Source organism: Pan troglodytes, chromosome 10, assembly GCF_028858775.2.
Source record: "Pan troglodytes isolate AG18354 chromosome 10, NHGRI_mPanTro3-v2.0_pri, whole genome shotgun sequence".
In the NCBI taxonomy this organism is placed as follows: Eukaryota; Metazoa; Chordata; class Mammalia; order Primates; family Hominidae; genus Pan; species Pan troglodytes.
This window is the reverse complement of record NC_072408.2, coordinates 137,171,813-137,199,262: the sequence shown is the minus strand read 5'-3', so window position 1 is coordinate 137,199,262 and position 27,450 is coordinate 137,171,813. Positions and strand designations below refer to the sequence as shown.

Sequence of the window (27,450 nt, the reverse complement as noted above, 5' to 3'; positions counted from 1 at the left end):
CCGGGTCATCACAACACTCAATATTCACCAGGTAACTGACGGACACGTGATGACGGTGACCGGGTCATCACAACACTCAATATTCACCAGGTAACTGACGGACACGTGATGACGGTGACCGGGTCATCACAACACTCAATATTCACCAGGTAACTGACGCACCCACGTGATGACGGTGACCGGGTCATCACAACACTCAATATTCACCAGGTAACTGACGCACCCACGTGAGGATGGTGACAGGGTCATCACAACACTCAATATTCACCAGGTAACTGACGCACCCACGTGATGACGGTGACCGGGTCATCACAACACTCAATATTCACCAGGTAACTGACGCACCCACGTGAGGACGGTGACTGGGTCATCACAACAGTCAATATTCACCAGGTAACTGACGGACACGTGATGACGGTGACCGGTCATCACAACATTCAATATTCACCAGGTAACTGACGCACCCACGTGATGACGGTGACCGGGTCATCACATTGAATATTCACGAGGTAACTGACGCACCCACGTGATGACGGTGACCGGGTCATCACAACACTCAATATTCACCAGGTGACTGACGGACACGTGATGACGGTGACCGGGTCATCACAACACTCAATATTCACCAGGTAACTGACGCACCCACGTGAGGACGGTGACCGGGTCATCACAACACTCAATATTCACCAGGTAACTGACGCACCCACGTGATGACGGTGACCGGGTCATCACAACACTCAATATTCACCAGGTAACTGACGCACCCACGTGATGACGGTGACCGGGTCATCACAACACTCAATATTCACCAGGTAACTGACGCACCCACGTGAGGATGGTGACTGGGTCATCACAACACTCAATATTCACCAGGTAACTGACGCACCCACATGAGGACGGTGACCGGGTCATCACAACACTCAATATTCACCAGGTAACTGACGCACCCACGTGATGACGGTGACCAGGTCATCACAACACTCAATATTCACCAGGTAACTGACGCACCCACGTGATGACGGTGACCGGGTCATCACAACACTCAATATTCACCAGGTAACTGACGCACCCACGTGAGGATGGTGACTGGGTCATCACAACACTCAATATTCACCAGGTAACTGACGCACACACATGATGACGGTGACCGGGTCATCACAACACTCAATATTCACCAGGTAACTGACGCACCCACGTGAGGATGGTGACTGGGTCATCACAACACTCAATATTCACCAGGTAACTGACGCACACACATGATGACGGTGACCGGGTCATCACAACACTCAATATTCACCAGGTAACTGACGCACCCACATGAGGACGGTGACCGGGTCATCACAACACTCAATATTCACCAGGTAACTGACGCACCCACGTGATGACGGTGACCAGGTCATCACAACACTCAATATTCACCAGGTAACTGACGCACCCACGTGATGACGGTGACCGGGTCATCACAACACTCAATATTCACCAGGTAACTGACGCACCCACGTGAGGATGGTGACTGGGTCATCACAACACTCAATATTCACCAGGTAACTGACGCACACACATGATGACGGTGACCGGGTCATCACAACACTCAATATTCACCAGGTAACTGACGCACCCACGTGAGGATGGTGACTGGGTCATCACAACACTCAATATTCACCAGGTAACTGACGCACACACATGATGACGGTGACCGGGTCATCACAACACTCAATATTCACCAGGTAACTGACGCACCCACGTGAGGATGGTGACTGGGTCATCACAACACTCAATATTCACCAGGTAACTGACGCACACACGTGATGACGGTGACCAGGTCATCACAACACTCAATATTCACCAGGTAACTGACGCACCCACGTGATGACGGTGACCGGGTCATCACAACACTCAATATTCACCAGGTAACTGACGCACCCACGTGAGGATGGTGACTGGGTCATCACAACACTCAATATTCACCAGGTAACTGACGCACCCACGTGAGGATGGTGACTGGGTCATCACAACACTCAATATTCACCAGGTAACTGACGCACCCACGTGATGACGGTGACCGGGTCATCACAACACTCAATATTCACCAGGTAACTGACGCACCCACGTGAGGATGGTGACTGGGTCATCACAACACTCAATATTCACCAGGTAACTGACGCACCCACATGAGGACGGTGACCGGGTCATCACAACACTCAATATTCACCAGGTAACTGACGCACCCACGTGATGACGGTGACCAGGTCATCACAACACTCAATATTCACCAGGTAACTGACGCACCCACGTGATGACGGTGACCGGGTCATCACAACACTCAATATTCACCAGGTAACTGACGCACCCACGTGAGGACGGTGACTGGGTCATCACATTGAATATTCACCAGGTAACTGACGCACACACGTGATGACGGTGACCGGGTCATCACATTGAATATTCACCAGGTCACTGACGCACGCATGTGAGGACGGTGACTAGGGGGAAAGGCTCTCGTGGTCACAGGCCCTTATCAGGAGCAGCATCTCTGTTAAGGTTCAAGGACCCCTTACGCATGCCCCATGGGTGTCGCAGGTGGCCCGTCTGCATCGTCACCCCTCTCTGGCCCTTCTCCATTTTCTCTGACACTCAGACCCTCTCTGCTGGCTTGGCCTCATCTAGCACAGCTGGTGTCTGCCTCCAGCCTCCCTACCATTCTGCTGGGGTCTTTGCCTCCAGCCCCGTGACCATTCCGCACTTCACAATCCCTATTCCATTTAGTTACCAGAAGAAGAAGATACATGTAAGTAACCATACAAATCGAAAATAATAAAGCTTTTTTCTAGTCCCTTCTTAAAAGACTTCTCTGGGGATAGAGTAGGAGGAAAAGGGATGGGGGAGGGAAGGGTTAAACAACAATGCTGCCTTCTGATAGCATTTGATGCGCAGTCACCAAAACAGCTGCCTCTAATTTTCCAATAAAATCCTTGTAGAGACGGCTGGACTTGCGTCAGATTTGGGGCATAATCTCCACACATTGTGAGGGAAAAGGAGAGAGCGCACGGCCCCGGTGAGAATTTCCAGCGCTGTCTCACCTGCGGTGTTCCTGAAGACCTTGTTCCCGAAGCGGAGACGGTGAGAAGGCAGGCGGTCTCACCTTGGCGAGAAGCCGGGGCTCAGCAGCCCTTCCTCTTCCTCAGGCCCATGTGCTGCTGGTTGTCCCTCATCCAAATCAGCAACTCCTGAGGAACTTAGTAGGAAGCAGGGAGAGAACAGTGAGACGCACACAGCCATTCTAGGGACACAGCCCTGGAGTGCGGTCCACACGACAGAAGAGGGGAAAGAGGGCGAGGGCCCCGGGGACAGCACCTGCTGGGACTGTGATTTTCCGTATGTGCCAGTGCACAGAGAACTATGTGGGGAAGGCAGGAGGCTTCAAAGCAGTGAGACAGGGACCAGATAAGTTGTGCAGGCACCGGTCCTGGAGAAGAAGCTGCCCAGCAGGTGAGAGACAACGACCAGGCCAAGCCAGCCCACCGTCTAGCCCAGTGATGGGTGGGCCGCATACAGCCCTCACCTGTTTGAGAGGAGAGAAAGAAAACAAAAAGAAAGGGAGAAAGGGAGGGAGGGGAAGAGGAGCAGAAAGAGAGGGAACAAACCAAACAAGGTCTATGACAAATGACTTCAGAGTAAGGGGTAGGAAACAAGACATGAGATCCTTGAGTCAGAGACAGAAGATGTGGTCAGAAGCAAAAAGAGTATAACTGGTACCCATTGCCCAAGCTCTAATTCCAAAGGAGCAAAGTGAACGGGACCAGTGATGCCACACACACACAGGTGGCTGAATTGGAGCAGAGGAAACCTGGGCTGAGGGACCCCGGAGTCCTTTATAATGGGCAGTAACCTTGTCTGACTTTTGCCCTGAAGCAAGATATTATTTTTATGACGCTGGCCTGTAAGCATGCCTGCCCTCTGCTCTGAAGGGAGACACCATCTCTACCTTCTGGGGCAGTCTGCCGTACAAACAACCTCACAAACATCATCTGGACAAAGGTAGTCAATACTGCTTCTCACCAGACAGGTAGAAACACAAGACAGTGGACCACTGTCTCACAGTACTATTTTCAAATGTATTACATTCCAAAACCTGGAAATGAAGACATCAGAAAAGATTAAAATACCTATTCTATCTGCAGTACTAAGAGTACGAAGCTGAGTAACAGAAAAAAACTTGTTACAAAACTAAAATACTAATCACAGTGCTGATTAGATTGAACAATACACCACAAAATCACAACTAAGCTTGGTTACTATTTTTTAAAAACCTGGGGTTCATGTTAGGAGCTCTGGTTTCCAACAACATGGTAAATTAACCCTGGCTACTAAGTGGAAGTTAAATTATCAAATGGCACTAACTTAGAAATTTTATAAAATACACTTCTAAAGAACTCGTGTATCAGCTATATAGAGAGAGAGCTGGATTACAATGAAAGCACGACAAGCTTGCAGGATGCAGGGAAAGCAATGCTTCAAGGGAAATTTATAACTTTATACGAGAAAAGACACACTAATGAACTTAAGATGTTAGATAGGAAGAAAAGATAACTGAAGAAAAGAGATAAAGAGTAGAAGCCAGTGACACAGAAAACAACAATATGAAGTTGATGTGAACTAACTTTGAACTAGACTAAAGGAAATACAGCTGGAAAGGCTGATCACAACAAACAGAAGATGTTAATAATACTTTTAAATTAAAAAGAACATAATCATACAGCCGATTTTATAAAGATGAAGTATTATCAACTCTCTATTAATAAATTAGAAAACCCAGAAAAAAATAGACAAATGCCTGGAAAAAGTGTAAAATAATGACACTGATTAATAAAAAATTGAAAGCTTAAAAAAATGATAAGTACAAATGAAACCAAAGTAATAGTTAAATTTTTTTCCATAAGAAAAACTTCAGGCCTAGATAGTTTAACAAAAAGAATCCTACCAAATACTCAGATCACCCCAATCTTATATAAACCCTTCCAAAAAATAAAAAGACAACACCCTTCGAGACATTTTAAGAGAAGTGTATACCTGGATACAAAACCAAAGATAGTAAGGAAATGAAAAAATTGTAAGCCCATTTCATCAAGAATATAAGTGTAAACACTCTAAACAAAATGTTAGCAAACAAAAGCCAATGGCATATTTAAAAAAAAGCACCAAGTTAGTTTATCTCAGGAATGCAAGAATGATTGAATCTGAGAAAATCTTAAACTAACATGAACTATGTTAACAGAATAAAAGATAAAAACCATATTATCATCTCAATAGATATAGAAAAACTAAAAAAACTCAACAGAAATGCCTTTGAAAGCTCTTAGAAAGCTATGAATAAATTGTTAACCTGGTAAAAGGTGTTTATAAAAATCCTATAATGGATGTAATCTTAAATGGAGAAAATTTAATAAAGTGAAAGCATAAAGATTGGAAAGAAGAAAACAGAATTATCATTGTTTGCAGAGGATACAACTGCCTACATAGAAAACACAAAATACTACAGGCAAATCATTAGAAATAAAAGTGTATTAAAGCAGCTAGATGTAAGATCAATATTAAAAAGCTCAATTACATATACTTGTAAAAATTAGAAAATATAATCCTTAAAACATTTACAATGGCAACTCTAAAAGCACTTAGGAATATATCAAACAAAAATGTACAATATCAGTACACAGAAAATTATGAAACTTTATGATGAAAGACATTTTAAAACTCAAGTAAATGGGATAATAAGCCATTTGGAGGATGGTAAAACCTAAAATCGTAAAGATTGTTTACTCTCCCTACATATTCCTATTGATTCTATGCAATTTAATAAAATCTTAAACTTTTCATGAATATTACAAATATATTCTAAAATCCATTTGGAATCATAAAGGAAAGTGTCCTACCAGACATCAGGATGTAGGTAAGTATAGTAATTAAAACAATGGGATGCTGATACTGGGATAGATCAACTAACTGATCAATGACAAATGGCCCTTCACATTTATGGGGCTGTGATGTGTGAGTGAGGTTTAAATGGAAGATCAGTGGAAAAAAAGAAGCCAGGCAAGGTGGTGCATGCCTGGAGTCCCAGCTACTCGGGAGGCTGAGGCAGGAGGATCACCTGAGCCCAGGAGTTTGAGGCTGCAGCAAACTATGATTGTGCCATTGCAGTTCAGCCTGGGTGACAGAGCGAGACTCAAAAAGAAAAACCAAAACGAAAAGAAGACACTCTTCAGGAAAGGGACATGGAGGTGGAAAACGACTATGCATTCCATATGGAGAAAAGGGAAATTGTTCCCTTATTTTAGACCATGCAAAAATCAACTCGCTCTACTCTAGAGATTTAAAGTTTTAAACTTCTAGGAAAATACAGATGAACATATTTCTGACTTTGGGTTAGAGCAAAATTTTTAAAACACAGAAAAGTCTGTCTATAAAAGAAAAACTGGCAAATTTGGACAAGGATATGCTGTAAATTTTATTAAGTTCAAAACCAACTAAAAATAAATAGTAATTAATACTGACCCATGTACATTTGCTAAAACTTTTTCAACAGGCAAGGGAATGATAATTTCAACAGCATCCACTTTGGCAGCAGAGAGGTCAGGAGACAGGAAGGGGGTGGTGTGCCTGGGTGAATGAAGACAGGAAGGGGTGGTGTGCACGGGTGAATGGAGAGAGGAAGGGGGTGGTGTGCATGGGTGAATGGAGACATGAAGGGGTGGTGTGCATGGGTGAATGGAGACAGGAAGGGGTGGTGTGCATGGGTGAATGCAGACAGGAAGGGGATGGTGTGTATGGATGAATGGAGACAGGAAGGGGTGGTGTGCATGGGTGAATGGAGACAGGAAGGGGGTAGTGTGCACGGGTGAATGGAGACAGGAAGGGGTGGTGTGCACGGGTGAATGGAGACAGGAAGGGGTGGTGTGCATGGGTGAATGCAGACAGGAAGGGGTGGTGTGCACGGGTGAATGGAGACAGGAAGGGGTGGTGTGCACGGGTGAATGCAGACAGGAAGGGGGTGGTGTGCACGGGTGAATGGAGACAGGAAGGGGGTGGTGTGCACGGGTGAATGGAGACAGGAAGGGGGTGGTGTGCACGGGTGAATGGAGACATGAAGGGGGTGGTGTGCACGGGTGAATGCAGACAGGAAGGGGGTGGTGTGCACGGGTGAATGCAGACAGGAAGGGGGTGGTGTGCACGGGTGAATGCAGACAGGAAGGGGTGGTGTGCACGGGTGAATGGAGACAGGAAGGGGGTGGTGTGCATGGGTGAATGGAGACAGGAAGGGGGTGGTGTGCATGGGTGAATGGAGACAGGAAGGGGGTGGTGTGCATGGGTGAACGGTGGCTATTGCCATGGTTTAGTTCCAGGATTGGGAGATGTGCTCAAGGGGGCTTATTATTAAGGGTAATTATTTCCTTATTATCATTTCCTTATTAATAAGGAAAATAAAAGATATGCAGGGGTCAATGATAAACTCTTGTAAAACAAGGATTATGACAGCTCCAATTCTGAGCATCTGAGCCTTTCTAAAAGTAAAAATGAAAAAAGAAACAAACGATCTACTTATTCCTGTCTTAACTTCTCCCATGGCATCCAAATAAGAGGATCAGAGACAAAGTCTGAAGCAAACCATAACATTCCCAAACCACAGCATGTGTGGTACTGATGGCGGTGGGTTAGGTCTTTGGACAGACCTGCACAGGGAGATTCAGAAGAACATGCAGCAAGGAGCTTCAGAAAGTTTCATTTGAAAAACAGACATCTATTAAGATAGACAAGTGAAGGACTGATATGTTTTCAAGGCCAGATTTGCAACTTAAATATCATTTCAGTCACCTGGTAAAAAGAGCATGACTTTTGATAGGCATAAATTTAAAATTGGAGGGAAGGGAGGAGAAGTAACATTTTTCAACAGCTTTAATACCCAGTTTCTGAATTTTTGGGACATCACTGTATCCAGAAAGCCCCGAGCCACAGATTTCAGTGCAAGTGTCAAATAACAAACATGTCTGTTTTGCCTTAAAATCTCAAGACACTCCTCAAACTGATCCGGAAAGCTGAAATAATAAGTTCTTATCATCTCTGAATGTACATGCAACTGCCCTGAGGTGTGGAACATGAGAACTTCGCAGCCAATGAAACATCTATAAGCCGTTCACATAGACGCATCTTCAGGAAAACAGGTTAAACTGCATCATATATTAAAGCAGTACTTACATTAAGTTAAAAATATATTTGAGTGGGTGTTTTGTTTCACAGTTAAGTAGGTAACTATGTTAAAGAGTTACTAAAATCAGGCATTTGATGAACGAAAGCAGCACAGCAAATGAACTGGAGCAAAGTCTAAAAAACCCATGTAAGGATGTTATGAAATAACGATTTCAACAGTAGCTCATGGTAATGTTTCAACAATGAAGAAAGTACTTTAAAAGACAATTTTGAATTACACAAAACACTTTAAATTCCATCCAATTACAAGCTTTAAGAAAGCTTCTGAAAATAAATCTGCAGCACTGTGGACAGGCTGGTAAAGTGGGCAGAAATATATTAATTAACATTCTTTCTCATCACCAAGCCAACTAACTACACACTTCATTACCTATGGAAATGAAAACTAATAGTTCATCAAAAGCAAAGACTAACAGCCCTGCAGTATAAAAATCATAATAGTGTATTATGGTGAGCGTGGAAGAGGGAGAGAAAACGCACAGCAATTTTACCGAAAAAGAGATGTTGTGTGTATTGTTTCGGGGAATTTTCTCTAAAATATCTTTCCCTTCTCCAAAATATTTAAAATACAAAAACTGGAAAATGAAATTGATAATAAAACAAAGAGTAAATAACTTCAAGATGAGCAACTGTCAGATTTTTTATTTTTAAAAAAAGTCATCTTTTTATTTTTTAAAAAGGTCATCTATTTAGGGTCTCCTCTCAGGAAGGTAACATGTTGGGAGGCATTAGAGGACAAAGGTGGACAAGACTCTGTTGGTTTCCTATGACCAAGGTTTGTTTTAAAAGATGAAAACACACAATAGTTTGAGTATCTGTCCTTTCACGGCCAAGCTTGTATAAAACCACGATGCACCCCAGCAGCTCTTCTGGAAACACGCTGGGCATCCCAGGAACCACTTCATACGGTAATCAATAAAGCTCCTGACTTTGGACTTCTTTGCCATTCAACGTATGTCATTAACATGTTCTTGTTGCTTTATGGGTGAACATCATTTTGTACCATTTGAAGCAGCATTCACCCATGCCCGTAAGGCAAGCCTATGTGCTGGTACTCGGCGTCCTTATCTGGCATGTATTCAGAGCAATCCTGATGATCTCAACTCACTGGGAACAGACATCAGTTAAAGCTAGGCTAGTGCCTAACTTCTCTTAAAACCTGGACAAACTGAAAAACTGAACCAGATTTCATTAATTACAAATTTATTGCTTATTCTTCCCCAAATGAGTTTTCCTGAACATAATGGAAATGGCCATTTCAACAAAACAAAGTGCTGAAAGGATAGCAGTTAATGTACATGCCACACACACATCTGTTTGAGGGTTACTGTCTTCATTCGCTTATGTATCAACTGGATTATACTGTAAGTCTAATAACGTTCACCAAAGAGACATTTATAAAAGGGAAAATAAAAATCAGGAACAACCAAAATTTCTAGCAGTGGAGGAACATTAAACAGAGTATGGAAGATCTGTAGTTTGGAAGACTATGCACTCATTAAAAGGAGAGACATGCCATGACACAAAAGATGTTCATGATAATTTTATATGAAACAGCAAGTTATAAAATAGTATGATCAAGTTTCTGTAAACACAAAAATATACATCTATAGAATAAAACAAAAGGGGTCAAAAGAATGCTGTTTCTGCAGAATGACAGAGATTTGTGTTTTATTTTGCATTTGTATTTCCAGAAATTTCTACAGTGAAACATAACTTCTGTAATAAGCACATATTAAAGCAAATATGCCTCACCACAGGCTAAATGCTTTAACAAAAATTACGTAAAATTTGAAAACCACACGATAGGTTTCTAAGAACCAGCCAGGGGGCTGGTCTATTTAGCACTTGGTGCCTCTGTAATTTTTGTCTTGGGTACATGCATTTAAAAAGCGCCCCAATCTGGAGTGGGAGGTGGGGAGCTGCTGAGGCTCACATACTCTTTGGGCCGCGCTATCACTAGGAAATCTGGAGAAGATCCCTGACTGCAAGAAGCCCCATCATTATATTAGAGGGAAGTCAGAGACATTTTACCTTGGCTTTCCTGTAGGCAGATCATAGCACTTCAAGTTCTACCACAAAGATACAGCTATTCGATCCCTAGGAAATCCAAGTGGGGGCTCTGGTTTGCTGTTGGAACTCCTAGTCACTGACCCTGATTCCTTGTCTCAGGAGTAAAGCTGCCTCCGATTCTCATAGGGAACACGTCTCCTCAATTTGTATTCTAAGCCAGCTACTGCCTGCAGGCCCTAGTCAAATTAACTTGTCCCTCATGAGATAGCCTCACCCTGGGCATATCCTCCTGGTGGAACGCAATTTGTACGAGAGAAATGCAAATCTATTTACGCATCTCCAATTCAATAAAAACTGGAAGACTTACTATGGGTTAATTCAATTAAGAATTTTTCTTTTTTTTTTTTTTTTCTGTTTTTAAAAAGAATTGTTTATTTACCGAACCTGGGGCATATTAGATACAACCAATTTTAAATTTACATCTTTTAAATCAGTTTTGAAGTGTTTCACACACAAAAAAAACTTGGCATGCAACAGTTGTCCTAAGGTGAAAGTCACCTCATTAATAAACTCTTGCAAGTGTTCTCACCCAAGGTGGAAGTATGGTTTATCCTGAACATGAAAACCTGTAACAAATTTAAATTAATTATATAAAGCTCGTTACTTGTAGTTTTGCCCTTGCAAAGATCCAAAAAAAAAAAAGTACAAGTAACTAATATGTATCAGTCACAACATAATCCTGGATCATCCCCATACCAAAACCAGATGCTCTTTTAATTTTAAACCCATCATCAGAGAACAAGAGAAAGTAATTTCATTTTACACAAAACAAGATTCACATGTGCCAAAAAAGAAAGACCCAAAACAAACAAAAACCAAAACCCTAATGCTGACACTGATGGTCAGTACCCTAAACAGTGGCCCAAAGGCCACTGATCAAAAATAAAATAGTGGCTGTATATCAATGCAATGAAATCCAAGAAGCTTTAACCCTTTGGCATCAGAAATCCGGATTTTTCCAATTATATAAATGCTTATTTCTTACATGCCAAGAGTGGGAGAAGTGAATGTGCCAATGTGGGAAGAAAAAAAGCCACCACTCACTGGGACACCCAGAGAACTGGCTTTAACAGACAATTAGGGGGTTAGGCAGAAACCCAAAAATGGTTATTAGCTGCTTGTGTCATCAATTTAAGTGGAGATGACTGAGTCCTAAGGTACAATGTAAAAATGTATGTGGGAAAATGTATGCCGAGTCGTAGTTTTAAAGCAAAACAAGAAAACAAAGTATGAAAGTACCCAGCCTGGCAGCATACACCCAAGTCAGAGAGCTCTGCCATTAGGACGGGCAGAAACCGTCAAGATTCATACTGCTGTTTCTCATAAGGACTCAACAAAAATGAATCTTTAGTGACTTGAACCATAGACTGAAGGAATCCAAAGAATGCAGTCATTTTAGTAAAGTACTATCAGGCTTTGTGCTGATTTCCTGAACAAACTGCATTATATTATGAAAACAAAAGGAAAAGAAGAAATAATAAAAACTATACTCCCATATTTCACTTACAGTGTTTGAGTTCCTGGAAGGACCTATATAATGGAGGCAGCATTCAAACAAGAAATTATGCCAATCAACTGTCAGATTTTCACTATAATTTTCCTAAAAAGGCATTTTTCCCCCCAATATCTATTAATCACAAAGAAACATAAGTTGTGAATGTACAGTTCAGAAAATAAAAATGGAGAAACTAATGACATTATTATGACCAAGGTGTTTGGTAAACAGTGAATTCTGAGTTGGGATCATCAGGAAGAGGCTTTTTAAACAACCCTCCGGACTTCAAAAAATCTCTTCAGGTAGTAGATCTGTCCCAATGTCATGGCAACTAGAACAAGAGCTTCAAAGAAGGACCAAAGGACCACTCTGCTGTTTGTGTTGTCGTTGATGGCTCTGTGTATTCTCTCCCGGACTTCCATGTATTCCTGTTCGTGCTTTACAGCTGTCATCGCCACTGCTAGCTCATTGATCATTTCTTCTAGCTTGTTCTGGTGAGCTTCTGTTTCCATATCTTGTCCTTTTGGAGCCTCCCCAATATCAATGGTGAACATCACTATTTTTGGAGTCATGGTGGACATCCGGTTACTAAAACAAAATTTGTATGTTCCGTCCATGTGAGCAGCAAATGTGTATTTCCCACTGGATTCTCTGTCTCCTTTGTAAATTCCTTTGTTATCTGGTCCTGTAATCTCCACGTCGATGTCCAGGAAGCCGCCCTCTGCCACCTCGAAGATGAGGCCCATCTTGGTGCCCGAGGTGACCCGCTCAAAGAAGCACTCTTCAGCATGCGCGTCGATGCTAACGAAATAGCCCGGTCTCAATTAAGAATTTTTCACACTGGACAACAGTAAAGCCTTGATATATAAAAGCTGCACAGTCTGGAACTGATAAAGCTTGCAATCTATCTTGTTGAGTAATCATGGAAAGGAGAATTTTGTTTACACTAACTTGAGAAATAAAGTTCCTAAAATGCACTTAAACAAATATTTAACCTAACCAAACATGTGTAAACTTTCTTACTATTTCAGCTTTCCAAAACACTGTACTACTAAAATTGGTTTAAAAAATAAAAGCATACTTAACTTGGGCTTTCTGTAGTATTATTTGACTGAAACTATGTAGAGTTTAAGGCAAAAATTCAACCCAGGTTTTGGCCAATATAACAACAATTAAACAGTATAAACCTTGGGGTGGGGGGAAATGAGGTAAAGGGGAGAGAAGAGGAAGACAGTGAAGCTCATTAGCCTCAGCACTACAGAAATTATGAAGACACCTGATTTTATCAATGATTTACTGAGAATTCCTGAAAAGCCTAACAAAGTCATTACTCAAAAAATCATTTTGCTTGTCAATGTGGCAGTTTGGAAATGGAGAGAATGGGGTTAAAGTGACGACAAATCCATTTGGCCAGCACGTGGCTCTGGAGCACTCACATCAGAAACTGCCGTGGGCACAGGCTCAGACCACGGTGGCCCAGGCCCCTAAGCAGCATGGTGGTCAGGAAGAGGGTCAGGGAATTTTTGTTGAAGTATTTAGCCTGCAGAGGCAGCAATGAGGAGAACTCAGCGGTTCACAGGTCCAGGCCTACCAGACCCGGGAGGCAGCTAGAAGACTCCGGGGCACAACACACCCCTTAGGAGCTGCAAGTGGATTCATAGGGTTGGGACCCAAGGTCCACATGGGAAGTGACCACTGAAGATATCAGTTGATCCAGATCAGGAAGGGCCTCGTGGCCCCTGCTAACAAATTTTAATTCTCCAAAGGCAGTAACTTTACCCAAACATCAAACACCTCCATTCTACCTTCAATTGCTCCCATAACTAAGTGCCACCTAACCTGTTTTTTAAAAAGAGGATTCAATATATTTGCAAAAGACCTATCTGATAAAGGACTGTTATCTAAAATATGCAAAGAACTCTTACAACTCAACAATGAGACAACAGCCTGATTAAAAAAGGGGCCAAAAACCTTAACAGGTACCTTAGCACAGAAGACACACAGATGGCAAGTGTGCATAGGAAAAGATGCTCCACACCACATGTCCTCAGGGCATTGCAAAGTAAAATGACAATGTGACACCATTACACACCTATCAGAATGGCCAAAACCCACAACAATGACAATAGCAAACGCTGGGAAAGACGTGAATTAACAGGAACTCTCATTTGTTAGTGATGGGAATGCAAAATGGTATGCCATTCTAAAAGACAGGCAGTTTCTTACAAAACTAAACATACTCTTACCTTACGAAGCACACTGCTTGGTATTTACCCAAAGGAGTTGAAAAGATGTATCCATACAAGAACCCGCACAGAGATGTTTATGGCAGTTTTATTCATATTTGCCAAAACTTGGAAGCAATCAAGATGACTCCTTCAAGCAAGTGAATGGATACATGTACTGGTACATTCAAATAATGGAATATTAGTCAGTGCTAAAAAGAAATGAGCCACAAAGACATGGAGGAATCTTAAATGCATATTACTGAGAGAGAGAAGCCAACCTGAGAAAGTTACATACCGTGTGATTCAGAATGTATGACATCTGGAAAATGCAAAACTATGGAGACAGTGAAAGCATGAGTGGTTACGACGGGTTGGAGGGGAGGGAGAAATGAAGAGGCACAGCACAGGGAGGTGTTAGGGCCATGAAAGGACTCTGTGTCGTCCCATGATGGTGGACACATACATTATACATCTGTCCAAATCCACAGACTGTCCATAAAATGACTATTATCCAAAATACACAAAGGGAAGGGCACAGGCAATCTCTCAAACTTGATGGTAGATACAGGAGTGAACCCTCATGTGAACTGTGGACTTGGGGCAATCATGATGTCACTGTAGGTTCATCAAGTGTAACAAGGGAACCACTCTGGGGGGTGGGATATGTTGATATGGGGGAGGCTGGGCCTGTGTGGGTGAGGGGAACACATAGGAATTCTACCTTCTACTCAATTTAACTGTGAGCCTAAAGCTCCTCTAAAAAATAAAGTCTAGTAAAAAAAAGAAGACTCATTGGACTTGCTTCTTAGTTCTACCTAGGGCCTACTTTGTTTGGCTTTGTTAAAATCAAATGATGAGCAAATGAAGGTGCCAGACACCCCAACAACAAGAGAGACTTTCTCCTGCACAGAATCAACAGTAACATAATTGAAAGAAAAGAAGTTCCTCAACACATGATTCTGTGTTACTTAAGGCCCTTTTATCTTGAGTACTACTTTCAATCATCTTCCTCTTTTTGGGGAAGACAACCCAGGGCAACTGGAATTTGGACAAGTATAAAAAAGCTATGTGACATAAGAAATCAGCTAACAACATGCCTTCAAATCAGTCAGACAAATACGGTGTCATCCTTAAATGTAAAATCATCTAGAGTTTCTCCTTAGTCAACCTACTCAATTTTTTCAAAGGATAAGGGATATTCCACAGAGTTCTTTGCCTTTCCCCTCCACCCCGACACCTTAGTGGTCTTCTTGGTTTCAGAGGCTCAGCAATTTCCCCTTCTTTACTTCTAGGCAGGATGAAACCAGGTTCATGACATTGGTCTTTTTTTCCAGTTTGAAATTAGTAGTAAAAATACAAAAGTAAAAAAAAGTTGGGGGGTGGGGGGAGAGGTTGCTAGAATATATGCAAACCAAACAATGGTTACTGCTTAGATGGGACTTGGGATGAGGGAGTTGAAGGAACTGTCGATGCTTGGATGGGAATTGGGATGAGGGAGTTGAAGGAACTGTCAATGCTTGGATGGGACTTGGGATGAGGGAGTTGAAGGAACTGTCAATGCTTGGATGGGACTTGGGATGAGGGAGTTGAAGGAACTGTCGATGCTTGGATGGGAATTGGGATGAGGGAGTTGAAGGAACTGTCGATGCTTGGATGGGACTTGGGATGAGGGAGTTGAAGGAACTGTCGATGCTTGGATGGGACTTGGGATGAGGGAGTTGAAGGAACTGTCGATGCTTGGATGGGACTTGGGATGAGGGAGTTGAAGGAACTGTCGATGCTTGGATGGGACTTGGGATGAGGGAGTTGAAGGAACTGTCGATGCTTGGATGGGACTTGGGATGAGGGAGTTGAAGGAACTGTCAATGCTTGGATGGGACTTGGGATGAGGGAGTTGAAGGAACTGTCAAGGAAGCACTTAGGTTTATTCAATGTGGTTTGAATTTCAATAAGAAAAAAATTTGTACAATTCTTTTATTTGACAAATGTGTGAGTGTCTGCTATGTGCCAAATAAATTTTAAAAGAATGAAGAAAAAAGGCATTATTTATAGATACCAGTACCAGGTACAAATGAAGTCAACTGCCAAACTTACATTAAAGTAAGTCTATCTCACTCTACAGCGAATTAAACAGCTAAGGAAGGTACTTTTTTCCAAATACCATTCCAAATATTATTTAGTAAACACTGCAAGTCAGAATACAAGTCAAGAACTTTGGCAGCCTTTTTTGACAATTACATTTTCAACCATGCATGAAGCACATCCAAGAGTAGGAAGTGTTAAGTCCTCACCAGCTGGTTCTCCCCCATCACTGGACTTTCAAATCCAGTTGTACAAACATCTTCTCTTTGAATGATACTTAAGAAAGCAAAACAGCAAGCCAGAAACTGGAAGGAAATATTCACAGTGCATGTCTACAACAAAAGATTTGTATCCAGAATACATAAACAACTTTTACAACTCAATAAAATACTTTTAAAATGTGCAAGAGATTTGAACAGACATTTCATAAAAGAAGATGTAAGAACGGCCAACATGTAAACAAAAAGATGCTCAGCAACATTACTTACCAGGGAAATGCAAATAATAACCAAAATAAGGTAAGATTACATACCCACAAGATGACTAAAATTAAAAAGGCATCATCAAATACTGGTGAGGATGTGGAGCAATGAAATCTCACGCATTGTAAAGAAAAAGGGAAAAGGGCATAAATACTTAGAACACGGCTTGTTAGCTTTTCATGAAGTTGCAGACATGCTTCCCATATAAATCCAGCAATTCCACATCTATGTATCCGCCAGAGAAATGAAAACATACATCCCCACACAAAATCCTCAACAGTATTTTTCATGGTAGTCTACTATAGTAGCCAAAGATTGGAAACATCCAAAACACCCACTGATTGATGATGAATAAACAAATGGTGAACTCATCACACAGTCAAATACCACCCAGCAAACAACCCACTTACACAGATACACAGACTCTGCTTTAAAACACCAGGCAGACCAAAAGAAGCCAGACACAAGAGTGCATGCTACACGGTTCTGCAGGTGAGATTCCAGAGCTGGCAGAGGCAGGTCACTGCTGCATCTGGTCCCGGTGGGGAGGACTGCTTGCAAAGGGGCAAGAAGGAACCTTTGTGGGAGGAAGGGTATAGGCATTCTCTAAAGCTTGATGGTGGCAGTAGATCCAGGGGTATAGACATTTGTCCAAACTCATTACACTGTATTCATTTACTTTATGTAAATAAACTAGACCTCAGTACAGTTGATTTAAATCAAAAGCAATGGCATGTAAGTTGGGTCAGGGAGAATAGCATTAAAGTGTTTAAAGATTCTTGCACCGTCCAGAAAGAAGGTACATATACTACTCCCGCTCTCCACTTCACAGGGCCTGGGACCAAATGGGAAGGGTTGGCCTCCGATGGAAGGTGAAAGCGAGCAAATCACGAGGCCAGATGCAGCCCCCAGGCCCCAGACCAAGGGCAAAGTGCCCGCTTGTGCTAAAGTGGCTCAGGCCCTGCCACAGCTGAGGCCACAGGGCCACACCAAAGGGCTCCTTTCCTGCCTCCAGATCACACCCTGGCATTGCATTTATGCCACATGGGTAGGGACATGGCCAGGATGGACTGGACCTACTCCTCCAGGCACCCATGAAGAAAACCACCCAATGCCAGCAGAGCATCTGGTGTTCAGATACAGCCGGAAGCTGAGATTTAGAATCCAGGTTTCTCGAAAGCCGGGTTGCTTTTTTGCCTGTCTGGATGGCCCCACCTCTCTGTCTGGTGTAACTTACATCCCAGGGGAGATTTCTAACATATCCACGCCCAGGTCTCCAGCTGAGATTCTTCTGTGAACTGCGTGCGCACTGACATTAGGGGTTGCTAAAGCTCTCTGGTGACCGCCATGTGCACCCAAGGATCGAGGACCACTGTTGGGGCAGAGCCCTTCAACTTTAACATGCCCAGGAAATACTAGGGGCTGTTTTTCTGAATTATGGGCGGCACTATCCGTTCAATAAATATCTGAGAACCTGCTATATACTGGGGATCATCTAAACTGGGAAGACAAAAGTGAACAAAACACTCAAGAATCCTGGCCCTCATGGGCTCAGCATCTAGCGGGAGATGAGTAAGAGAAAAGGTAAGCTGGGCACTACACTAGCTAATGATACCAGTGAAGCTGGGGAGGAGAGGCGAAGGGTAGGTGTCTAGGGTGCACGCTCACAGGGGGTGGTCACGGAGGGCTTCCCTGTGCTGGTGCCATTTCAGCCCAGACCTGAAGGAACACACGGGAACTTGGGCTCTGAGAACAGCAGGCAGAGGAAACCAGGCAGAGGCCCTAAGGCAGGAGGAGAACCGAGTCTCCTGTGAGCAGCTGGGATGACACAACATGGGAACCTGGCAACGACTCTGTGTTCCTGAGATGGGGATCCATAGTGGGACTGTAAGCGGATGTGTGACTTCATCACTGTGACTACTTTGCTGAAAATGGACCAAAGTCGGGGCAAAGGCAAGAGCAGAGACGTGGGTTAGGAAGGCTAGGCTGACAGGATTAGTGGACAGGTACTCGTATTTTGAAAGTGAAGCTGATAAACTTTACTGAGGAATCTGAGGTGTGATGTAAGAGATGACTCCAGGATGGCTCCCAGGTTTCTGGCCTGAATGAACATTTGGAAGGATGAAGTCCTGATTTACGGAGCTGGAACAGGGCTGCAAGAAATCACAGTTTAACTTTGAGCATACTGAGACACCAGCTCAACCAGAGGTTGTCAAATGCGGTCTGGAGGCCCCTGGAAATCTCAGACTCTTTTGGAGTTCTGCGAAATCAAAATTATCTGTATGATACTGAGAGGTCACTTTTCCTTTGCACTCTAACGCGCCCTGAAGCATACACAGTGTTTTCCAGAGGCTACACGACATGTGCTGACAGTATCATTCTGACAATGGAATATGGGCACGCATATTTTTAGATGTTTTATTTTTTAATATGGTAATTATCAACAGATATAATTCACATAAACAAAATCTCTGTGTCCTCAGTAATTGAAGAGTGTCAGGCAGTTCCGAGACCAAGAAGTCTGAGCAGCATTGTGTTGGACAGCCTAAGGGAGACGTCTAGGAGACAGCTGATGATGTGAGTGTGGAGTTCAGGGAGGAAGCTGGGCCTGGAGATGTGGTCTGGGAAGCATCTCCCAGATGAGTCATGGGTGAAATCACCAGCAGAGGAAGAGCAGAAAGAAAGGGGATCTGGCAGAGTCTGAAGGCACATTTAGGCCTTAGGGACAAGAACCAGCAAGAGACTGAGAAGGAACAGTCAGGTGTGGGGAGCCAAGAGAGCATGGCATCGTGGAAGCCAGGCAGAGCATGTTTCCAGGAGAGAGGGGACACCATGCCAGGCGTGCAGCAGGTCTGGCTGGAGGATGGCCAGGAATGGAACAGCTGGCACTGGATTCAAGAGAGGATGGGGAGGAAGGAAGTCCAGACAACACAGGAGTTTTGAGGGAAAGAGAGAAATGGAACAGTAGTTAAGGGTCAATGGGGCCCAAAAGGCTTTTATTTTTTAACATAAAAAAAATGACACCAGTTTTGCAAGCTGTTGGGAATGAATAGGAAAAGAAAAATACTAAAGCAGGGAAACAAGGAGAGACGAGATTCCAAAACAACATTCTCCAAAAATGAATGTCTTGTGCCCAAGCAGGTGGGGTGTGCTCTGGCTGAGTGCACAGACTGTGCCGCCACAACACCGGGCTGCAGAGCAAACGCGGTTCAGGTGGGAGCTTGTGAAGCTCTGCCTGGACTTTTAGCGAAATAGACAGCAGTTGAGAATGAGGATGGAGGTGGTGGTGGTGGTGGTGTAAGGAGACAAGGTATGAAAAACATCAGAGAGCTGTGGAGCCAATGGCTAGACATACATGTATTGACAGCATTAAATGCCTGCCTGTGATCATGAATTGAAATACAACAGTTACACAGGGTTGCGTGCTTTTCTCCAGCCGTGTTTATTTGCAAAGGAACAGGCAAGTAGGCAAAAAGCTGGACTTCACCGGTGTGTTTTAGCCAAGAATTAGAACGAAAGCACCACAGGACAATGTGAGCAAGCCAGGAGCTACCATCTGCAAGGAGGAATCGGAGCTCGGGGAGCATAAAGTGGCAAAGGGAGGGGGAGCGGCTGACATGATCTGATCAAAGTAGATTCAAAGCCGAGTGGTTTCTTTTTTGCGGGGGTCGGGGTGTCTGGAAATATCAGTGAGGAGCAAGAGGGACACCTACCTCACCCTCCAGACCTCGGCAGACGAGAAGTGTAGGAGAGACAACAGCAGCACCGTGAGTGACCCGGGAGAAAGCCGAGTTTGTTAAAGGGAGATGTAAAGAAACCGCCCCTAAGAGGCTGTTGAGAATGAGCTCCAGAGGACACAGGAAAAGTTGAGGAGCAGGGGATGGTGTCAAAAAAGAGACTCTGCAAAGAGCTCCTCAGAGATGAGCCTGAAATACGAGGGATCACCGGGAGCTTTGGGCTTGTGGGAAGAGCCCAGGGATGGGGCATGCCACTGGTCGTGGGGTTCCCAGGCATGGGAGTGGGAAGGCTGCGATGGACGAGGGCAGAGCGCTGGACTCCGCAGTGCAGAGTTCTAGGTGCCCACTTGAGTTCTGGCAGCACAGGGTGCTTGAAGGGCAGCTTAACTCAGAGTGTAGAGGCCATGGAGCCTCCTTTGAATGGTGGCCTAGAGAGAAGAGTCATCTTACTCCAAGTGCAGGGACTCCCTCCTGACTACTCTTGAAAATTTTACAGTTTCTCTATTGCACACAATGGATTTTTAAAATCATTGGGTAGTAATAATGAAGGTAAAGAAAATTAAACCTAGCTTTTGAAATCTTGTATCTGAATGACAATACCAATTACACAAACTTTAAGCTTTTACTTAGAAATGTATGAAATATCTGAAGACTCATATCATAGTATCAGAATGAAACTGCTGTTGAAAATACTTTCTATTTGACTCTGAGGAGAGAGCCAGAGCCGTCACTGTGTGTAAGCAGCAGGTTCAGGAGATTACTCCAAAAAACTCCTGTAGGACTTAGGGAATGCGTGTAAAATTGCTAAATAGACTGCTTCAATGAGTGTCACATTTTTGAATTTTGAAGGAAAATGTACCCAGAAAAGAGTGGACAGACTTCCTACAGGCATGCACTTTTGGGGAACCACCCACCAAATCCCTGGGGTTCCTTCAGGAACCACCAGGTAGACTGGTCAGACGAAGCTTTGGGAAGGGAGAGCCTGAGGTCAGTATGTTTAACACTAAAGCTTTTGGACATCCCACTCAGATACGCACATCCCACGTGAAAGGAGAAATTGGGATTTCACAGAGCCTTTGCTTTGTTCTTTGTGAGTGCAGCAGTGAATTCCCTGACAGTGCTCCATGTACTCGGTGTGGCTCAGACATCAACCTAGCCTCTGTCGCCGCATGCAACAGGTCTGTCTGATGAAAACCACAGCAGAGGCATAACCAAGAGGATGTTAAGGAGACCCCTTTCAACTAGCATTTGCCAAAAGTCCCTGGCAAATCACCTGGGACTTGTTTAACAGACTGTTCACCTGGCCTCTCCCCTGAGAGTCCCGATTCCTAGGTACGGTTTGGAACCCAGTCTGTGTTATCACAAACGCAACCAGGTGGCGTCTAACAGATTAGTAAATTTGGGAAGTGTTACCTAGGATGATGACAAAACCAAGCAATACCCCTTTTTTGGCTTAAAATAACTTCAGCCAGTTTTCTGTCCCTTTCAACTAAGTCTTTCTTGATATAGTGGGGTCTCTGGACACCTGCAACTTTTCCACAATTATCACATTTACCAATTTTTCACGGTTCTAAAGACATTAAATTCAACTTTCACTTTGAGGCAGAGCTGAGACCTGCTAAGAATGAGCTTTTCATGACTTAACTGACTAGCCACCAAAATCCATAAATAAATTAATATTTTCCAGTCGTATGATTAGACTTCCTTATATTCCTTAATGCTAGGACAACCTTAAGCAACTTCTACCATTGAAATGTTTGTCTCTGGCCTCCTTTTGAAGGTCACACTGTTCTGTGTTTCTTGTCTTCTCATGCTTAGAAATCGAACAGGTTAAGGAACCTGGGCTACTTGCCCAGAACAATGTTAACAACAGTTATTAGCTTTAAGAACTAAAAGGAAAATAAAATGGTTTTCATTCATAATATGTTAATGAGGCTAAATCCAGAATGAGACCGTGTGCCACAAAGGTAAGACAAATGACTTGAGTGATCTGCGCTAGTTTAAATTACAATTCCAGGGACTTGTGTATTGTCATTAAAGCTTACACTCATCACATTTGTAAGCAATGTTTAAAGGTGTTCCCGGGATTTACAATAATTCATTAATTTTAAGCCTTCTCTTTGCAAACGTTCCTGAGAATTCCTATAAATATGTAGATATAAAAAACTACAATTACCAACTTCACAACACCACAGACTTCTTAGTCTGTGCTTCCTTATAAGCTGTGGATACCCGTTCTTATACTACAAATATCGGAGGTGGCAGCATTTCCTTAAAAAATTTTACTCTGACATTAGAGTTCATAAGAGACACTAATTGAGCTTTTTTTTTTTTTTTTTTTTTTTTTTTTTTGAGACGGAGTCTCACTCTGTTGCCCAGGCTGGAGTGCAGTGGCGTGATCTCGGCTCACTGCAACCTCCACCTCTCAGGTTCAAGTGATTGTCCTGCCTCAGCCTCCTGGCACCACACCTGGCTAATTTTGTATTTTTAGTAGAGATGGGGTTTCACCATGTTGGTCAGGCTAATTTAGCTTTTCAGAATGGAATTGTATGCACTTTTAAAAATTAAATGAAAAGAAAACGCACATACTTTCAGTAAAACAAGAATTACAGTTATTCAAATAAGGTGACAATCACATCAATTTTATTTTATAACAAATAGAATCATGTCCCAGTTCCAAAACAAAATAAATAGTAACGTTAATATAGAGATTTACTCATGGCCTTTTTTGTTAAAGAGTCTTAAAATGTTTCTTTGGACAATTTAAAATTTTTCAATGTTTTTTTTACTCCCATACAACCTAGCCCCCCTGCCAAATAAAAATCAAGCATATTTTCTCCTGTATCTTGTGTATAGGTTATATAATAGTACCTTTTATCTTTAAGATATGAGCTGAAACCCCACCTATGGTTGTAGTGAGCATCCTACTTTACGCCTCTTATCTCCTTTAAATTCAAAACAGGTATCTCAAAAATAAAGTTAATATAGGTTTATAAGTAGGACTTGCTCACTCCTGAAAGTACGTTTAAGTAAATCTCCAAACACATTTCAAATACTCTCAGAGAGTCTGTTTTATACTACCAAGTATCTTATTCACATTTCTTCAAAATAAACAAAAAAATGCTCACAAAATAGCTATGAGAAACAAGAAGATAAAATATAAAATCTTAATTTTTACGTATAAAATAAGGAAGCCGGTGAATAGCAATGCTAGAAATAAAATGCCAGATCTCCTAATCCCCTTCCCAAGTTTCATCCAGAAAGATAACAGTTAAAAAAAAAGTAAATAAAAGCTTAAAAAAATCCCAAAGTCATTTCAAAAAGAAAAGCGGCTGCATCTTCTTCTGCAGGTTAGAGGTAGTAAAGGCGGTTTGACAGTGACAGATTTGGCTCTCTGTGAATACTCTGGCCAACAAGAAAAGCCAGCTTGTGGGCGTACTGGCAAGGAGCAGGAACACGAATGACACCCTTTAGTGGAAGGAAAAAAAGGTTCTATTACTCTAGACTTAGCCTCTTTCAATTGCAAATCTCAGTATTAACCCTAAAAGCCTTTTAAACCACAGCTATTTCATTTTGAAAAGTGAATGTCCTTTATTTGCTAAACATCAACAAGTAGAAGCACTTACTGGCCAGTTGTAATAGATGTGGCACAGCTTGTAGGTCAAGCGCTGTATGTGGTCTGGCTTCAGGCCGCTGTTGTCATAGATGACATTGTAATGTGTGGGAGAAACACTACCACTTCTCACAGCCTGGCTCACGATAAAAAAGTCATACCTGGAATTACAGAAAACACACGGATGTGCTGAAAACTAAAATTAGGGTGATTCCAGTTTCTTACAGTGAAAAGCTCTGTACCACTCTTCACTGTAAGTGACTACAGTAACCTCATCTCTTCTCACGCTGTAACGTGCTTCCTTGAAGTCCAGGAGCCTGTTATTCATGAACCATTTGGGACTGCTTATGTGTGAAAGATGTTTATCATAAAGATTATGATTTTGATTTTAAATATCTGTCATGATGCCTCCCAGCAGGACCAAGCATTTGTTACGGCGCTAAAAACTATGGCATACTTGGCTAGTTCCTGTTTTCCACCCCGACCCCCGAACCATGTGACTGAGCCTTCAGACTCTGGAAGCACCACCTGTGGGGGCAGCGAGTGGGTCGAGCTTCAGGGACTGTTACTCCCCAAACATGCTTTTACCACAGAACCTTTTCCCCTCTTGCTGTTCCCATTGTTATTTAACAAAAATAGAATTCACTTTAATCCCCAGGAATTTAATGCAAATCTTTAAGTGGAAGGGAACATGAAAGAGTATAAACTAGTATGGGACCAAATGGAAGAACAAAAACCAGGTATAGCCACATCCATTGGGAATGGGTTCCAGGACCTCCTGACGATACCAAAATCCTCGGATGCCCAGGTCCCTAATATAAAATGATGTTGTCTTTCTATAACCGCCCATATACTTGAAAGTATCATCTTTAGATTATAATACCTAATACAATGCAAATGCTATGTAAATAGTTGTTTTACTGTATTGTTTAAGGAATAATGACAAGAAAAAGTCTGCACATGCTTAGTACAGACTTTTTTCCAAGTATTTTTGATCCGAGGTTGGTTGAATCTATGGTTGCAGGACCTACAGATAAAGAGAGCCGCCTGTAGTACAAATATGAAGGAATACGCATTAGTTTTTTTTTTTTTTTCATTTTCTTGGTACCAATAAAATATCAATCCAGAGATATTGTAATTTGACCTAATAAAGATTTAAGGAAATTAACCCTGCGATTTATTATGCCCATCAAAACTAGTAAAATTAGGAAAGCAGAACTGATCTACAACAGATGGTACAGCTACCTTTTCAAAGAATGAGGAGTTAAGAAATGTTAAATGACTTGTTCAGAAAGAACAGCGAAATCATGCCAGGGCTGGAATCCAAGCCTGGCTTCCCAGCTTAGGCACAAACCATTTGCAGTGCTGGTGATTACAGATGACTTTGGTGCTCATTAAGAGCGGGCTTCTCAGTTGCAACAAAAGCAAAAATTGACAAATGGGATCTAATTAAACTAAAGAATTTCTGCACAGCAAGAGAAACTATCATCAGAGTGAACAGACAACCTGCAGAATGGGAGAAAATTTTTGCAATCTACCCATCTTACAAAAGTCTAATATCCAGAATCTACAAGGAACTTAAGCAAATTTACAAGAAAAAAAAAAAACATTAAAAAGTGGGCAAAGGGCAAGAACAGACACTTCTCAAAAGAAGAAATTTATGTGTCCAAGAAACATACATGAAAAAGCTCAACATCACTGATCATTAGAGAAATGCAAATCAAAACCACAATGAAATACCATCTCACACCAGTCAGAATAGCTATTATTAAAAAGTCAAGAAACAACAGATGGCAAGGCTGAGGAGAAATAGGAACACTTTTACACTGTTGGTGGGAATGTAAATTAGTTCAACCATTGTGGAAGACGGTGTGGTGATTCCTCAAAGATCTAGAACCCGAAATACCATTTGACCCAGCAATCCCATTACTGGGTATATACCCAAATAAATATAAATAATTCTGCTATAAAGATACATGCACATGTATGTTCATGCAGCACTATTCACAATAGCAAAGACGTGGAATCAACTCAAATGCCCATTGATGAGAGACCAGATAAAGAAAATGTGGTATATATACACCATGGAATACTATGCAGCCATATAAAGGAACAAGATCATGCTCTTTGCAGGGACATGGATGAAGCTGGAAGCCGTTATCCTCAGCAAACTAACGCAGGAACAGAAAACTTAACACCGCATGTTCTCACTTATAAGCAGAAGTTGAACAATGAGAACACATGAACATGGAGGGGAATGACACACACACTGGGGCCTGCTGGGGGGTGAGGGGGAGGAAGAGCATCAGGATAAATAGCTAATGCATGAGCTAACGCATGTGGGGCTTAATACCTAGGTGATGGGTTGATAAGTGCAGTAAACCACCATGGCACGATGTAACAAACCTGTACGTCCCGCACGTGTGTCTCGGAACTTAAAATGAAACTAAAAAAATAAAAAGAGTGGGCTTCTCCAGGTGTCCGAATAGCATCAGCAGTTGCTACATTTTAATAATATCTAGTGAAAACTCATGACGTTTTTTATACTTCGTAATGCAACTGGGATTTTACCCAATTTGTTTAAGTTACTGTCTTCAGGCCAATGTCACATCTGGGCTTTGGCGTTAGGAGTAGTAGCAATGTTGGAAAGCATCGGGGGTCGTTTTGAATACGGTGAAAGAGAATCCTGCAGAAATGAATTTGCTATGTTGACATCTTAGCCTTCTTTTGTCTTTCTAGCCAATATTTCCCCAATAGGTTAGAATCCTTCTAACCTATTAGAACCTTGTAACCTAAGCCACTGCCATAACCTAACCTAAGCCAATGCCATAACATCTGTCTGAGAAAAAGACAGAAATCCAAGATAATGTATTTCAAAATAAAAGTTTCTCTCCACTGTCAGATAACAGAGCAGACTAGATAAGACTAAACTCTGTGTGCTATTATCACTTTCCACCTAAAGTCACTGTAGTATTGCCTCATTTACCCAAGATGCACACCGGAGTGCTCCACACGCCAACTCTGCACACAGGCCGAGACCTTATCCTCTTAAAGTCGCCTTCTCCACAAAGGTTCCAAAGCACCTACCTAGAAAAACAGAAGTGCTCCCAACCATTCGCTGTCCTGAGTAGAGTGTCAGCTTAGAATGACTGATGGGTCGCCATCACGAACATGCTCACTGCATTAACAACACCTCACACAAAAGGGTTTTCGAGGAACTCACTAAAAATGGAACAAGTTTCGGCCGGGCGTGGTGGCTCATGCCTGTAATCCCAGCACTTTAGGAGGCTGACGCGAGCGGATCACTTGAGGCCAGGAGTTTGAGACCAGCCTGGCCATCGTGGTGAAACCTTGTCTCTACTAAAAACACAAAAATTAGCTCGGCATGGTGGTGCATGCCTGTAATTCCGGCTATTCAGGAGGCTACGGCATGAGAATTCCTTGAACGCAGGAGGCAGAGGTTACAGTGAGCCGAGAT

The 27,450-nt window shown here is 42.5% G+C and overlaps 2 protein-coding genes across 35 annotated transcripts in view; both read right to left on the bottom strand.

Moving 5' to 3' along the window:
- The window catches only part of PIWIL1 (piwi like RNA-mediated gene silencing 1), a 93,658-nt gene that overhangs the window by 36,083 nt on the left and 30,125 nt on the right, over window positions 1–27,450 (bottom strand). For 20 of the 34 annotated variants that reach the window (XR_010148196.1, XR_010148194.1, XR_010148206.1 and 17 more), the window contains one exon: window positions 23,986–24,133. Coding sequence is in view for 14 of the 34 variants with exons in the window: in XM_016924642.3 (XP_016780131.1) it covers window positions 23,711–23,827; window positions 23,986–24,133 (265 nt within the window). In the remaining 20 variants the exon portion in view is untranslated. Of the gene's footprint in view, window positions 1–22,980; window positions 23,828–23,985; window positions 24,134–27,450 lie in introns of those variants that run through there. The other 14 variants (XM_016924642.3, XM_054664731.2, XM_016924644.3 and 11 more) reach the window with 1 other exon arrangement.
- On the bottom strand, window positions 11,953–13,630 carry LOC741807 (transmembrane emp24 domain-containing protein 2). The gene is made up of 3 exons (XM_054664114.2): window positions 13,610–13,630; window positions 13,267–13,370; window positions 11,953–12,649 (listed from the first exon to the last, which is right to left on the bottom strand). Exons 1-3 carry the CDS (start codon window positions 13,628–13,630, stop codon window positions 12,097–12,099), a joined length of 678 nt encoding a protein of 225 aa, XP_054520089.1. The 3' UTR covers window positions 11,953–12,096.